This window comes from Aspergillus foveolatus, assembly GCF_047715535.1.
Source record: "Aspergillus foveolatus strain CBS 279.81 unplaced genomic scaffold BDW70scaffold_38, whole genome shotgun sequence".
Taxonomy (NCBI): Eukaryota; Fungi; Ascomycota; class Eurotiomycetes; order Eurotiales; family Aspergillaceae; genus Aspergillus; species Aspergillus foveolatus.
In genome coordinates, this window is record NW_027396102.1 from 45,790 (window position 1) to 59,220 (window position 13,431).

At 50.5% G+C, this 13,431-nt stretch overlaps 5 protein-coding genes across 5 annotated transcripts; all 5 read right to left on the bottom strand.

The window, feature by feature from the left end:
• Positions 1–668: 668 nt before the first annotated feature.
• BDW70DRAFT_139690 (acyltransferase family protein) lies at positions 669–3,298 on the bottom strand. The gene is made up of 3 exons (XM_073737457.1): positions 2,470–3,298; positions 1,784–2,411; positions 669–1,734 (listed from the first exon to the last, which is right to left on the bottom strand). The coding sequence occupies exons 1-3, from the start codon at positions 2,575–2,577 to the stop codon at positions 1,040–1,042; spliced, it is 1,431 nt and encodes a 476-aa protein (XP_073594277.1). The 5' UTR covers positions 2,578–3,298; the 3' UTR covers positions 669–1,039.
• A 423-nt stretch (positions 3,299–3,721) lies between these two features.
• BDW70DRAFT_161571 (transcription initiation factor TFIID subunit 11 family protein) lies at positions 3,722–4,896 on the bottom strand (the record flags this gene model as incomplete). The annotated part of the gene is made up of 2 exons (XM_073740994.1): positions 3,722–4,307; positions 4,394–4,896. The coding sequence occupies 2 exons, from the start codon at positions 4,894–4,896 to the stop codon at positions 3,722–3,724; spliced, it is 1,089 nt and encodes a 362-aa protein (XP_073594278.1).
• A 713-nt stretch (positions 4,897–5,609) lies between these two features.
• On the bottom strand, positions 5,610–7,769 carry BDW70DRAFT_79589 (adenosylmethionine decarboxylase SPE2). Its single transcript, XM_073744882.1, has 2 exons — positions 7,260–7,769; positions 5,610–7,213 (listed from the first exon to the last, which is right to left on the bottom strand). Exons 1-2 carry the CDS (start codon positions 7,375–7,377, stop codon positions 5,826–5,828), a joined length of 1,506 nt encoding a protein of 501 aa, XP_073594279.1. The 5' UTR covers positions 7,378–7,769; the 3' UTR covers positions 5,610–5,825.
• A 1,980-nt stretch (positions 7,770–9,749) lies between these two features.
• Positions 9,750–11,565, bottom strand: BDW70DRAFT_139693 (TATA-binding protein-associated factor TAF6). The gene is made up of 3 exons (XM_073737458.1): positions 11,003–11,565; positions 10,508–10,926; positions 9,750–10,455 (listed from the first exon to the last, which is right to left on the bottom strand). The coding sequence occupies exons 1-3, from the start codon at positions 11,370–11,372 to the stop codon at positions 9,910–9,912; spliced, it is 1,335 nt and encodes a 444-aa protein (XP_073594280.1). The 5' UTR covers positions 11,373–11,565; the 3' UTR covers positions 9,750–9,909.
• Positions 11,566–11,725: 160 nt separating this feature from the next.
• sfh5 (CRAL/TRIO domain protein) lies at positions 11,726–13,406 on the bottom strand. The gene is made up of 2 exons (XM_073737459.1): positions 12,531–13,406; positions 11,726–12,475 (listed from the first exon to the last, which is right to left on the bottom strand). The coding sequence occupies exons 1-2, from the start codon at positions 13,220–13,222 to the stop codon at positions 11,944–11,946; spliced, it is 1,224 nt and encodes a 407-aa protein (XP_073594281.1). The 5' UTR covers positions 13,223–13,406; the 3' UTR covers positions 11,726–11,943.
• Positions 13,407–13,431: the final 25 nt, after the last annotated feature.

The window sequence follows — 13,431 nt, forward strand, 5'->3', positions numbered from 1 at the left end:
CTGGGATGATAATAGGATGCGGGGGGCGTTGGAAGCGCTGGTGTTATGTTCATGAGGTTCTGGGTTATTGCTTACCTGAGGTCTCTCAAGTTAGCAGGCACTTTTCTTTGCATGTTACCAAACCGCTGGATTATGCAGAGGGAACAGACTTGAAACGGTTTGCTGGTTGATGTCTCTATCGGACGGCAATGGGAACAGGGATGCGCTAGTGAAACCAGGAGGAGGTATGATGAGAAGGATGGATGGGAAAGCAACAGTAGGAGAAAGGGCGTCGAACTGCACCTGTGCGTGATGAAGGGCGGGAGAACCGAAGGTGTGGTTATAAAAGGGACCAAAGTGAATGCGATTTAGAGACCTGCTAGTTGGTGAATCAGATTGATTACTATAAGCTAAGTGAATAATTACTGGATGCACAGACAAACCTCAGTTAGATACGGATTCACTTAAAGAATATCATCAACTTGGGTCGAAAATATTGTCTGGAGACTGAAAAAAAGCACGCCTTTAACTATATTCGAGGCGTTTATAATAATACAAATAATTGAGGGCAAGCGTTACTCACATCGCATGTCCCAAATAACGACCGCTTAGTAGGTATATACTAGGTCTGCAGCCGAAGACAAACTACGCAATACCGAAGCTATATCAAATGAGGAAAAGAAGCCATCTATAATCATAGCTATGTTCATTGTTCCTTTTGTACATCAATAAAAAGGTAACTAAAATAAGTATGTGTAAAGAAGACCAGTTTGAAGGCCAGTGTCAAGTGCTAAGCGCAAGTAGACTAGTACAACAAACGACTCAAATCAATTCCAACCATTGATGAGACGTTTAGTTGTGCATGGACCCGCCATATCTCAGAAGAAAGCAGAAATCCGGAGAGAACGCAATAGTGAAGGTGGGTAGAAAAGGGAAGGATAATGTACGGTCAAATCTCTAAGATGTTGGAAATTGAAGGTGGAAAGGTAAATGTATCAGTATCGTGGAGATGCATCGTATAGTCGAGATAACTGAAATTTTTGGCAAAATTGCTGTCGCTTTAAGCATTCTGAATTGGCATCGTCTGCATCGGCATGGAGGTCAAGGGTAGTGTTTCGGCTTGTGCAGGTTTCTCGTCCTGGATGAACATGTGGTTTTCCATCTTTTGGGTCATGCGGGCACAGAACGGATCGACATATTTTGTCCACATTGTCGCGCAGAAGTACACTAAGCAAATCCACAGTGGGATGCTGATAGCGACAACCCATGGTGGACGAATTGGGATCCAGACGGGCTCATCCTTGCCCTCCTGCTTCACGTTAGGATCAAAGGGCTGACCGGTAATGCCGTAGAGCATCCAGCAAAGGACAGTTCGGAGAAGAGTTCCGTGAACGAGGTAGACAGCGAAGGACTGACCACCCAACCAGAGGAGAAGGCGGTTAGACAAAAATTCTTTCACGCTGGGGGAGATGTAGATGGCCAAGATAATAAGGTCGACGCCGATGGCAGTGTAGCGCTTGCCGATGTTGACGTCGGGGGGGAAGATGTAGTGGGCAAGTTTGTACATAGCGTTAGACCAGTCACTCCACTCGGGGTGTTCACCGGGGTAGCCGGCAATAAATAGACCAGAAGCAAAGAGGAAGAAGGCCACGACCCGTCGGGGCCACTTCCACTTCTCAAGGAACTCTTGGAACGAAACTTCGTAAGACAAATCGCTGAGGAACATGCCGTAGACGCCCTGCAATTGGAAAGTTTCTGATCTCGTTAGCTTAGTTCCCGCATGCAAGTTTGGAGTAGTAGGTACCTGTGTTCTTGGCGTTGTCCTGGTGGAAGTAGAGGGCCATAATGAGATAGACGAACATCCGCCAGCGGAAGCGCATGAACATAGTCGCGCATGTCAAGAGATACACCAACATAGATGTCATCAGTAGAGGCAACAACGCCCACTGATGGTCATCGTACGCCATGTATCCCGTCGTCCAGGTAGAAAGGAAGTTCTTGCCCAGGCGAATGACCTCTTTTCCGAAAGAGTCCTCAAGGTCCGGAGCAGCATAACGACACCACCAGCAATCTGATCGGTTTGCAACAACGAACGCACGGCATTGCGCCATAATCCAGGATATAATCATTGCAATTGTAGCGGGCATAATAAGACGCGGGGGACGGCGGAAGGCACTTTTGCCAACGGCAGTGAAAGCGCCCAGAATGTTTCCATTTCGCGATAGCTTCAAAGGCTTCAAAGCGCATACGTAGCCAGTCAGGAAAGCGAAGATGGTGACACCGATACGGCCTTGCCACGGAATACGGAAGACGGGTAATTGCAGCAGTCTGGGAGACGCATCTTCAGAATCCCGAGGGGCGAACAGATCGTAATCCCAGGCTCGAGCAAGGTGAGTGAGGACAACAAGGAAGGACGCGATACCTCGGAGGCCCTGCAAACACGTTAGTTCCATTAGACGAGGCCAAACAGGTAGGATTAAGAGCTCGTACATCAATCCATTTGACGCTTTTCCGAGGATCTCCCTTGACGTTTGGATCGCCGCCACTCCAAGGGAGCGCCTCTCGAATCCGAGTGTACAAATAGGCAGCTTGGGACATCCTGCACCAAGACTAGTAGATCGAAAGCAAGCTCATACAATGCTAAACGAAACCCAAAAACGGACCAAAGGAGTGTAAAGGGATGAGGTTGTTTGCTTCAACTCTGCATGGAATGGAACGTGGCAGTCAAGGACAGTTGGCTGGTTAGATTAGAGACAGGCAAAAGGAGAACTCTAGAAAGGACACAGAAACCCAGAGAAAGCTAGGCCCTAGAGGGCTGAAATACGGGGCTCGGTCTGAAGACCGAGTGATTGAGACTTGAAAAGAAAGGGAAAGTGAACGACCAGGTAAAAATCGATCAACGTCAAGCAGGATTGGACTATGGAGCAATGCCGAGAGAGCGATATCCACACAGCTCCAAGTAAAGAAGCGAAACAGAATTTGCAAAGGGGAAGATCTTGAAGAGCTGCGCTGAGTCCTGATACTGACAGTTCAAACGGGTCACCCAGAATAGTAATAAGAGATAGGCAGAACCATTCTTGCTCTCACGGTGGCGGTCCATGCCGCATAACGCAGCGAGGTCACAAATCCACATCCCCTCTTATCGGATGCATAATTATGGCACAGGCACACTGCAGTCTCAGCTTTGAACCCACAGTGACCTCTCAAACTTCCGGGACGACCTCAAGCAAGGCAATCTCTGATACGGCGTGGAATAGAGCCATATTCAGGGGTAGTGACCGAGGGCGACACAGGCCAGTCACGGCAGCCAAAACGGTGGCTGCAGAGCCATAGGGCGGCGGCTCAGGGACAGTGCTGGGGAGCCACGGATCCCACCCAGATTGGGGCCAAATCCTGCCGAATCCCAGAGCGCGCTACAAGCAACCAAGGGTCTGCCCCAATTTTGCGGGTAGATGGCGTCTTCGCGCTCGAATCAAGACCCTGTACTAGCGACAAGTTCGTCCGCGACTCTCCCTAGTGGATGACTAAGGGTCCTGTACTGAGTCTAGCGGCTTGGCTAGCGGCTTGGCGGCATGCTTTGGCGCTACTACGGCTGTCTATGGCGCTTGATTCCCACAAAATAGCGACATCACGAGTCCACAGCCGATAAGCCGAGTTTTCGCCAATTAAAAGCTGAAACAATCTATTGCTACTGTAATATATGCAAATACGTCGGGTATAATATGATTGTTTGAGAGATATATCATCGGAACAGCCGCCGTCCTCCAACACTGCCTGCACTCCAGGTAACCGACCCTCGTACCCCCAAATTCCCCAGACTCAGCCCTGAGAACCCGACGCCCCCGCCCTCGCCGTCTCGTTTATACCGTCGGAGCGCTTCTCTGAGATGGGAAGGGAGTAGCTGCCCGCGGTGGGGGTTGGGCGGAAGCCTTACTCTGGCGCTTCCGCCAGGTGCCGAAACCCGAAACGGACCAGCTGTGTTCGTGTCCGTGTTCGTGTCTACCGGCTCGTGTTTCACTGCCGAATGAGCTTCATTATTGGCGGCAGCATCACTTGTTCCGTCTGCCGCCGCTTCTTCGTTAGCGAGCCTTGCCAATGCTGCTTGATCATGTGCCTCGGCCCACTCCTTCTGCACTGTTCGTGCCTTTTCAATTATCTCTCCAGCAAACACCTTAGTAAACCCATTGATAGTAGTCACCACGCTGGCCGGGACAGACTGTGAGAGCGCATGATTGACGATCCGCCGCAGCGTCTCCTTTCTTAATTTTGCCCGTTTAAACAAATCATACCGCTCAGATTGTAACGGATTAAATGCATCCACCAGTAATCTATCACGAACCAACAATCCCATTAGCGTTTCTCGTTCATAACGCAGATAAATCCGAGAAAAGAAAAGGAGCGCGGAGATACTTACGCAAGATTCTTCCTCTCCCCTTCCACATCCTCACGTTCTCCCCCCTCCTCTCTCCCTAACAAATCCCCCTCGTCATCAAAATCATCCTCCTCGTCGCCATCTTCGCCCCCATTATTTCCCCCTGCGCCTCCACCAGCTGTACTCGCTGCCCCGCCCCTTGCAACACTAACCATATCCTCGCTATCCCTCTGACGTTCCCGCTCTTGTTCGCGTTCCCTCTCCCTCTCGCGCTCTTTTTCAGCTTTACTCTTCCGGCCTCGTTTGCGTTTAAATACGCCATCTGCGCTCGCACCACCTACGCTTCCCGTGAAGCTCCCTGTCACGCTGCCTGCATCGCTGGTGGCGGTTGCGCTGAAGGCTCGGAGATCGGGGTCGACGGGAAAGGAGGTCTGACGGAGGGGGTGCATGCGAGGGCGTTTGGACTGATGGCCGGTTGAGGCGCTGGAGATAGAGGTGCGCTTTAGGGGGTTCGGATTTGGTGGGTTTGGTGGTGGGGAGGACATTTTGTGGCTCTCGCGCTCTCTTGTAACTCGTTTCTAGACTCGGTTGCACGAGCTGATTCGTATGATGTCTGGCTTCAGTAGGTGGTGTAGTTATGAGCGAAATGAGCTGCGAAGTGAGAGTTTGTGGGTGACGGCGTGAGGCAAGGAGTGAGGTATGATAGCACCCTAACGACAAGTTGAAATTAAGACGTCGGATGTGCTAGTATTCGAAGGTAGATACTTGAATTGATAGGTGCGGTCGTGCGTTGTCTCGAAGGGAACCTTGAGGTGCAACTAGCTGATCGCATATCAAATGGAAGCAAGATGTTCCGGCCCGACCTGGCCTGCCGTACTAGTACACTGCTCTATGTATATACGAACTCTATATGTTCGAAACTCTGATAAACAATACTTTTTGGTTTCCCTGTATTTGTTCTCTATCATATTGATATTATAAGCAGGTCTAGCAAGTTGCGATTGAATTTTTGCAGGTTCCCGTGATTGACGCAAACAAAGGAAAAGGTGGTGACTGGAGAGGATTAAGGAAACCCGCTATTCTTGAGTAACTGACTGCTGGACAAATATGACCTATATGTGGAGGGATGGCAAGCAGTTATTAGGTTACGTATAATTTTCCCTACTATGGCTCGGTGGTTGTTGCTTGGTACATCAGGATTCTTGTATGTGCCAGTCAACGCCGAGGATGAGCTGAAGGGCGAATAAGCCATAATCATAGCATTGAACAGGGATAGGTTCTCGTAATTAATGCCTTGAATTAGAGCTGCAGTAATAGGAAAGAGTAGACAAATTGAACCCGAAATCGATTTTGGACACACTCTCATAAGGAGCGAAACTAACTAACATCGCTGGCAACAAAAGACATGAAATTGAGAAGCAGACACTAACAAATCAACTAACAATGGCAATTAGCATTAGATTAGCGATCATAATTAGGCAATGACCTCTTCACCGAGCCGAGGGGCCCCCCCCTTCCAATCCAAGCGTTCGTAGTAACGGAACACCAGGTCGTATCCGTGGAGATCATGCACGATGCGGTCAACCCGCTTATATCCCTCCACATTCTCACCCTTAGAAACACGACGAGCCGCTTGTCGCTCAATGTACCGAGCTTCTTTGTCTGCGTCCCACTCACCGTCCACTCCAGGCTTTGCCTCGAAGACCGTGACAGTGAAGCGACCGGGCTTGAAAATGTTGACAACTTGCTGGATGATACCAGCGGAAGTCTGACCATTCCTCGAGTGCGGCACGTTCGTTTCGAACGAAGCGTACGAGCAGTGCGGCTCGGGCGTCACGTGGACGGTGAAATAGTGGGTGCCTTTACCACCATCAGGAGAAGGAATCACGCCGTTCGCAGAGAATCCGCAAGGGGTAAATAGGTAGGCATCAATGCGCGATTCAGGGAACTTGTCCTTCGAATACACGTCCGAAAGGCCGCAGGACTCGGAAACGACGGTGCCAAGAGCGTGGCCTTCAGTTGTGAGTTCCGCAGGCAGGATTCCGCTGCCTTGAGAAGACGAGACATCGTCAACCTCTAGGTCGGAGCCGTTGCTGAACACATCAACGTGATCATCTTTTTCAAAGTTGCTGTAGCGTTTCTCAGCAACGCTGGTGGCGTGGTCTAAGTAGAACTGCTTCGCGCTCTCCTCATCCAAGTCCGTCATCAGCACCTCGAGGGTCTCATCTGACGCTTCGTCCTGCGCACCCATGCCGAGATCAGACCGGTCGGGAAGCTGGATGAATTTGGTCTGAGTAACCTCATCGTCCGAGTCTGCAGTTGGAGTAGCAGGAGGCGTGAGTGAAGTGTAAGGCTCGGTGAGATAGAGGTACCAATGCTCGCCGTTCATTTTGCCAATCATGTACGCGCTTCCGTTCAAAAAGAGCTTGTCCATAGACCGAACTTCATCTCTCCAGCTGCGGTGAGGCCCGCGCTGACGGTCAGGGAAGAGGAAGTTCTTACGGCTGTAAAACACGCGGTACGGAGCAGCTGCAACGGTAATTCCACGAGACGAAGGAGCAGTGGACTTGGGGAAGCCACCATGCATAGCAGCGATTTCCAGGATGCGAGGCAGTCCGGACAGCAGGGTGGTAGTGCCGCATGTCTTGAGAATCAGTTTGTGTGGCCAGACGAACATGCTAGACTCCGACAGGAGATAGGCATCCACATCATCTGACGAGACAATGGACAGCACCTGGCAATTGACGATATCCAGCATTTCCTTCCAAACATCCTCTGAAACCGCCTTCAGACCGAGGGGGTTCGAGGTGCCCAGGTCCTTGGGCGACGCAGCAAACCAGACTTCCAGGAGTTTCTCAGGACCTACATAGTTAGTCAAAGTCCGGTTGCTCAAAATAGACGAACGTACCTTCAAAGGCATTGGTGGAGTCTAGATCCTGAGTCGCCTCATGGTTGATTGTCAAGGATGGCGTCGCAGCGAAGGAGGACGGCGAGTGCGTATAGTGCTGGGGGATGAGGTTGACCATCTCTTATTGTATAAGCAGAAGCTTTGTTCGGTTTTAAAACAGTTGACGAATGTTATATGTGATAATTGGTGTAGCGCTCAACCGTAGACAAGGAAGCCTAGAAGCACTATCTGCGACTCAGACGAACAAGGGGGGGAGTGTCCGCCTGAGAAGAGAAGGCCCTGTAGAAATCGAGAGCGATAGTGGCACTTCAGCCAAGAGAATATATGTCGAGAAAACCCGAAGGGTTGCTAGGGAGGTCGAAAAGAGAGCGAGAGGAGGAAGAAACCTCGAGAAAATGGAATGGTGGGCTATGCGTAGGGCCTCGTGCTGAAGATACCGATACCGTTGAGTATCGGGTCTAGCAGACGAGGATATCTGCTCAACAGTTCACAATAGACAGAAAGCTGGAGAAATTCGTTGTTTAGGGGTGTTATCTGGGCCTGTAGACGGAAGTCAGTCGCGTGCTCTCAAGAGAAGGCGAAGCAGAGAAGGCGCGAACAGAAGAGCTGGGGCCATGAAGAACCAGCTCAAGCAATTGAGCACCAGAGCAGAAACCAGGCAGATTGCGTCGACTTACTTCGCAGGCTTGGACAGGAATCGCAGTAGGTCCTCTGAGTTCATGGAAGGCAGAACTGATTCGGGCTTAAACGAGCACGATGGAGCGAGACGCCACAGTTGTGAACATCTGCTAGATTGCTCCAGACAAGAGGAATAAGAGCAGTGGTCAGAATCTCAAGTCAGATCGAAAGACGAGAGACGCTGGAGAGGATTGAGGGAAAAAAGAAAAACAGGCCAACGTGGGGTGCGCAGGTCAAAGCAAGAAGTTGTCGCCAGCGCTGGGTTTTGAAGTCTTTTTCCTATTTTTTGTGGGGCTGGGCTGGCTGTAACAGTACACCAGCTCCAGTTGGGCGCTGAGGGGTTGAATGGACCGACAGAGGGCTAGCAGACGCAGAATGCCGGTAAGAAATTTAGGAGAAGAGAATAAAACGGAGTAAATCGGGATACAGAGAGCAGTATAGCTACAGGGAAGGAGATCCAACTAGACTTAGGGATGAAGTGTCGGTCTGGTCTGGAGTTTATATGGCGATTTGGGTCTCGTGCGAGCGTAATTTATTTGACAGTTACCATACCGAAGTATAAATAGAAGAGCAGGCGGTCGGCTGCCAGGGACAATGACGTCTCCCCGGATCAACATCAGCCCCCTCCAGGCAACCTACTATCCAGATCGATCTCTCGAGCCCCCAGCTGTCAATGTCCCTCCACCCGGCTCTCTCCGCTCCTCTCCTCCACCGGTGAAGAGTCTTGACGCCGCTTTATCGCTTAGAGATTACATACAAACTCCCCGCCGTCAGGCTTCCCATCGATGCCCGACTGTCCGACGGGGTGATTCCCCCTTCACTTAGGCGTTTTCTGTCAGGTTGTGATAGTCGGCCATGGCCTGGCCAAAGGACGCAGTCAGTGTCAGGTGTAGTTGTTACTCCGTGAGACTCTAGCGAGATGATAAAACACAGCAGGCTACGCAACGTCCCCCTCCCGCCACAAATAAGATAGGACGCCGGCTTCTTAACCTGTTAAGTCGCAGCAGGCCCATCAATAATCGTGGGCCCTGGCAAACTCATCCTTGAATTAATTAAATCCCAAGAAGATCAGGTTGAATATCCCATAACCACACTGTGCCATTAAGGCGCTGCGTAAAGCCAAGAATCCCCCATAGTTCTTTGTACATTGTCATACTTGCTATGCTGATCATTGGGGACTTGGACCCAAGATACAGGTTCATCCTGGCTTCATATACTTGTGGTGCAATGGGTATTGAGTACGGGCACGGTGAAATCGTACGAGGCGATGTTAGTTGGAAACTGCGGCCTTCGGCGAGAGTCACGCTATTTCGAAGATCAGAGTACTGTAGATTGTGCGAGGAGTATCGGGTCTGAGAGCCAAATCCAAAATGCACTTTGAATACATCTACAAGGTGTTATGGGAACGGGCTGTCATGTACAGCTAGGTATGGCCTGCCGCCTCCATTCGCATCATGTGGTAGGGCTGTTGTTGCAATGCGTACAGGGCAAATAAGTACGGTATACTTCTGTAAAATATCTTGTTCGGCGAGAAGTTTACAATGTCCAGCGAATGTAACAAACAATGATTTAAGCACAGCCGTAAAGTAATCCCGCAGTTGGCCCGCTGCATAGCATATCATATACTATAATGAAATGAATAGGATAACTACTCACTGAGCAGAGCTGATGAGTAATACTTACAAAGCACTCCTGGCTATTGCATGACGAAGGTGTAAAGCTCTTACTTCCTAGCAAGATCTGTGGGAGCGCTCTGGAGAACCCTAGAAGTATAAGTCATGACACCTCAACCAGTTTCATAGGCCTCCAGTTGGATTGCGGAGCTCGATAAGTAAGACTCGTAAAATCATTAGTATTGTTGGTATAATAAGTAATGGTCATTATGACCACAGTCCTAACTGCCCCGTCCTCCGTAAATTTACCCCAATCAAAAGGTAGTCTCGCCCAGTAGACTTGAATAGAAAGTCTACTATCAAAAAATAGCATGCGCAACGCTCGCGTCCCCCAACTCCGCGACCTTCTCCGCCAGGAACGTGCCCAATTTGCCCTCTAGCCTCCTCTTAATATCCTCACTAACCATCCCTGGCCCATGCCCATTTGTCAGCACAGGCTTTTCCTCTTTCAGAGCTGTCAGAACACCTAGCAGCAAGCCCAGGACCTTTTCTGCCTCAGGGCGTCGTGCACTATCATCAGCAAGGCCATCTTTCAGTAGATTCCCGTATGTAGGTAAATTAGGTATAATGAGGACGCGGACGGCTTCAGATCCACCGACGGCGTGGAGGCCGATGATAGCGCCGTAGTGTGCGCCGAAGGGCTTGGAGGGGTCGAGGAGGGTTTTCAGGCAGGAGCGGGCGAGACGGGGTTTGAGAGTGTGTGAGGAATGAGAGTATTTGGTTGCAATGAGGCCAAGGAGGGCGGCAGCGAGATCGCGGAGGGCGAATTGTTCAGAAAGGTCGGCGGTGCCACCAAGTTGACGGCCAATTAAGCAGGTGAGGATGGGAGGGACCAGGGAGGCGATCTGTTGTTCGTCAGTATAAACTGTGAAATATAAGTTTGAGAAGAAGCCATACATAAGGATCCACATAAAGAGACTTATTTTGTACCAATGCCTCAGCCATATGCATGACCTGCGTCAGAACAAAAATATCCTTCAAGCCATGCGTGACCTTTTCCGATATAAATTGGACGAAATAGGGAACAAGCTGGTGCAATCCCGGATCTTCGCGCAAGCTCGCATATCCCGATGTTCGATACTTCTCGCTCGACTCGTCCAGGAACGCATTGCAGACTTTCTCAAAGTAGAGCTGTAGCTCCTTAGACAGGACATGCTTGACCAGCGGCTTAACCGCGACGTTTCCATTCCCGCTCATAGCCGCCAGCGTAGCGTTGGCGTTCGGGCCCTTGGACATTAGTTCAAGATTACGCGAATCTGCTGCCGTCGGGTTTTGCGGTATAGACGGTTGTACGCCTTCGACTGCGAGCCAGTGTGCTAAATAGCAGGACCGTAGGTTAGCCATCAGCAACCCATACCAAGCAGTACACCAGGCAAGAAGAGGAGTAGGTACCAGTAAAACTAATTTCCCTCGGCACTCTCGGCAACGGCGCATTAATCAACTTCTCAAAATCCACCTCCTCATCCTCGACGTAAAAAAGTGGCTGGCCGGGTCCCAGGCTCGCCTCGCCGAACTTCAACGGTCTTGTTGTCTCATACCCATACAGCGGCTCGACATCTAGCACGCGCAATGCCAGCGCAATATCTTGTGTCGTGAGCAGCGTGCGGCGGCTGTGACGCATGAACTTTAGTGCTTCTTCCAGCACCTGTGCGATGCGGTACTCAACGTCCCGCGCGAGGTTCTCTGTGACATCGTTGTTGAGGTTGACAATACCGACGGATTCGGCAACGTCACGGATATTGTCTGGGTTCCAAACAGACATTTTGTAGCAGTTGAGGGTTGGTTTTGGTATAGATGTTGAAGGTCGAGTGACGTGACGGGGATGAGGAATGAAGGTCGCTGTTGGCGAATAAATCAATCAATCAGATTGGGGGAGGGATCGAATCGCGGAGGGTAAGAGGCATTCTGGTCTCTGAATTAAGGCAACGAAGAGGTAATTGTTACTTGGAAGAGCTTTGTTCTATGTAGAAGCTTGAATTGTCGGGATTCTGACCAGAAGGCGGAGTGAGGCCCGGGCTTATGATGTCCCGGCCACCATCCAGAAATATGCAGTTTCGCCTCATCTAAAGCATACAATGTCAATGTTTTGTACGAATGTACAAAATGAAAATCTACATTTGAACAAGCACATACCATTGTAAAGTCAGGAGTGGTCTTGATTAGAGATTAAGTATACAACTAAAAAGGCGGCGAGGAATCCAACAGAAAAGCCAGTCTGGAAAATCTCCACGCGCTCGCCTGTAATAACAATTCTAAGAGGTATCATGGTAGCAAGAGACGCAAACACAAACAAGCCCCCCACCCAGCTCTGAAGCGCGACATTGTCGATGTGATCACTCCGCCTTCTGCTCCTCCTCCTTCTTCTGCTCCTGCTTCTGCTCCTCCGTAGATCCCTCCTTCGGTTCCTCCTTCTTTTCCTCCTTCACTTCTTTAAGAGCAACAGTCCGCGCAGAGCTCTCCAAATCCGGAGCAGAACCTCCATAAGCCTTGGGGAATTTTTCTGCCATACCAGCAGGGAATTCCTTCGCGAGGTTGGCGCCGTTGGAAATGGGATGAAACTTGCGGGCGGTGTTCTGGTTGACAAACACTTTCATTACAGCAAACATCCAGCCCATAATGGCTGGGACATTGACGAAGAACTTTTCGCGCAGAAGCTCCGGGTAAGCGGTACTGAAGACGTCAATGGTCTTCTTGGTTGCCGCCTTGACGTTCGGGTTCATGCGGAGAAAGCTGACATTTAGGTAGTCGTGGACTTGGATCATTTGATACGGGTCCTCGCCATTGTAGTCAATGACTGACGTAGCCTGGTCCAGCTTAAGTTCCTGGACAGCCAGCTCCATAAGAGCTGCGCGCCACTTGATAAACCTGACCTTTCCATTAGCTAACTGTCTCGAGGGGAAAAGGAATGAAAGTTACATACTCAGTGATATCGCCGAAGGTCTCGTCAAACTTCTTGACAGAACCATAGATATTCCAAGTGACAACCAAATCACCCTTCCCTTCGCGCTGATAGGTAGTCAGGTATCCCAACCCTTTGAACTTAGAAGCATCATAGCTGTTCTTTGACGCATCAGCCAAAGCAATGGGGTCGTTCTCTTTGCGCCACGTCAAAGCCTTGCTTAGCTGATCCTCGGCGGCTTTAAGGTCACCGGCGTTTGCTCGGAGGAATTTGATAAGGACGTTGATTGTGGGGATATCGGTAGCTTCATGCTTCAGGGGTACACCCCACATCTCCTGATGGCCGGTATTGGAAAGAATGGTAGGGAGACGATCGAAGAACTGCTCGAGTGCAGGAGTTTTGGTGAAGTATTCAGGCTTAGCGGGCTCGTCGTTCTTCGCGGGCTGCGGTTCGGACTTGGTAGGCCCTGGAGCTGGAGCTGCAGCTGCGGCTGCTACTGGCGCAGCAGCGGGCTCAGGAGCAGCAGGGGAGGTTTCTCCGGTACCATATAAAGCTGAAGGAGCAGTTGCAGCAGTGGTGGGCTCTGTAGTGGCAGGTTCCGGTGCAGGCGCGGACTCGGTAGCGGTGGGCTGCTGCTCAGGCTTGCCGGTGTCCGGGACCTGGGTCTCAGGAACTGGCTGGGCCTGATCTGGTAGTTTTGCCTGCTCGGCCATGGTCGCAAATTAAGCTGAATGAGAAGAAGTAGATATAAGATCGATAACAAGGATGGATTCGAGACGGTAAGATGTGGAAGAGGAGAAGTTTAGAGAAAGAGAGGAAGATGCAGGAGCAAGCCGGGGAGGAGCACAAACAAAACACAACTCCCGCTTCAGGAGCGAAACTAGGTATCAAACTCTACTCATTGAGTCATACAAATCTATCT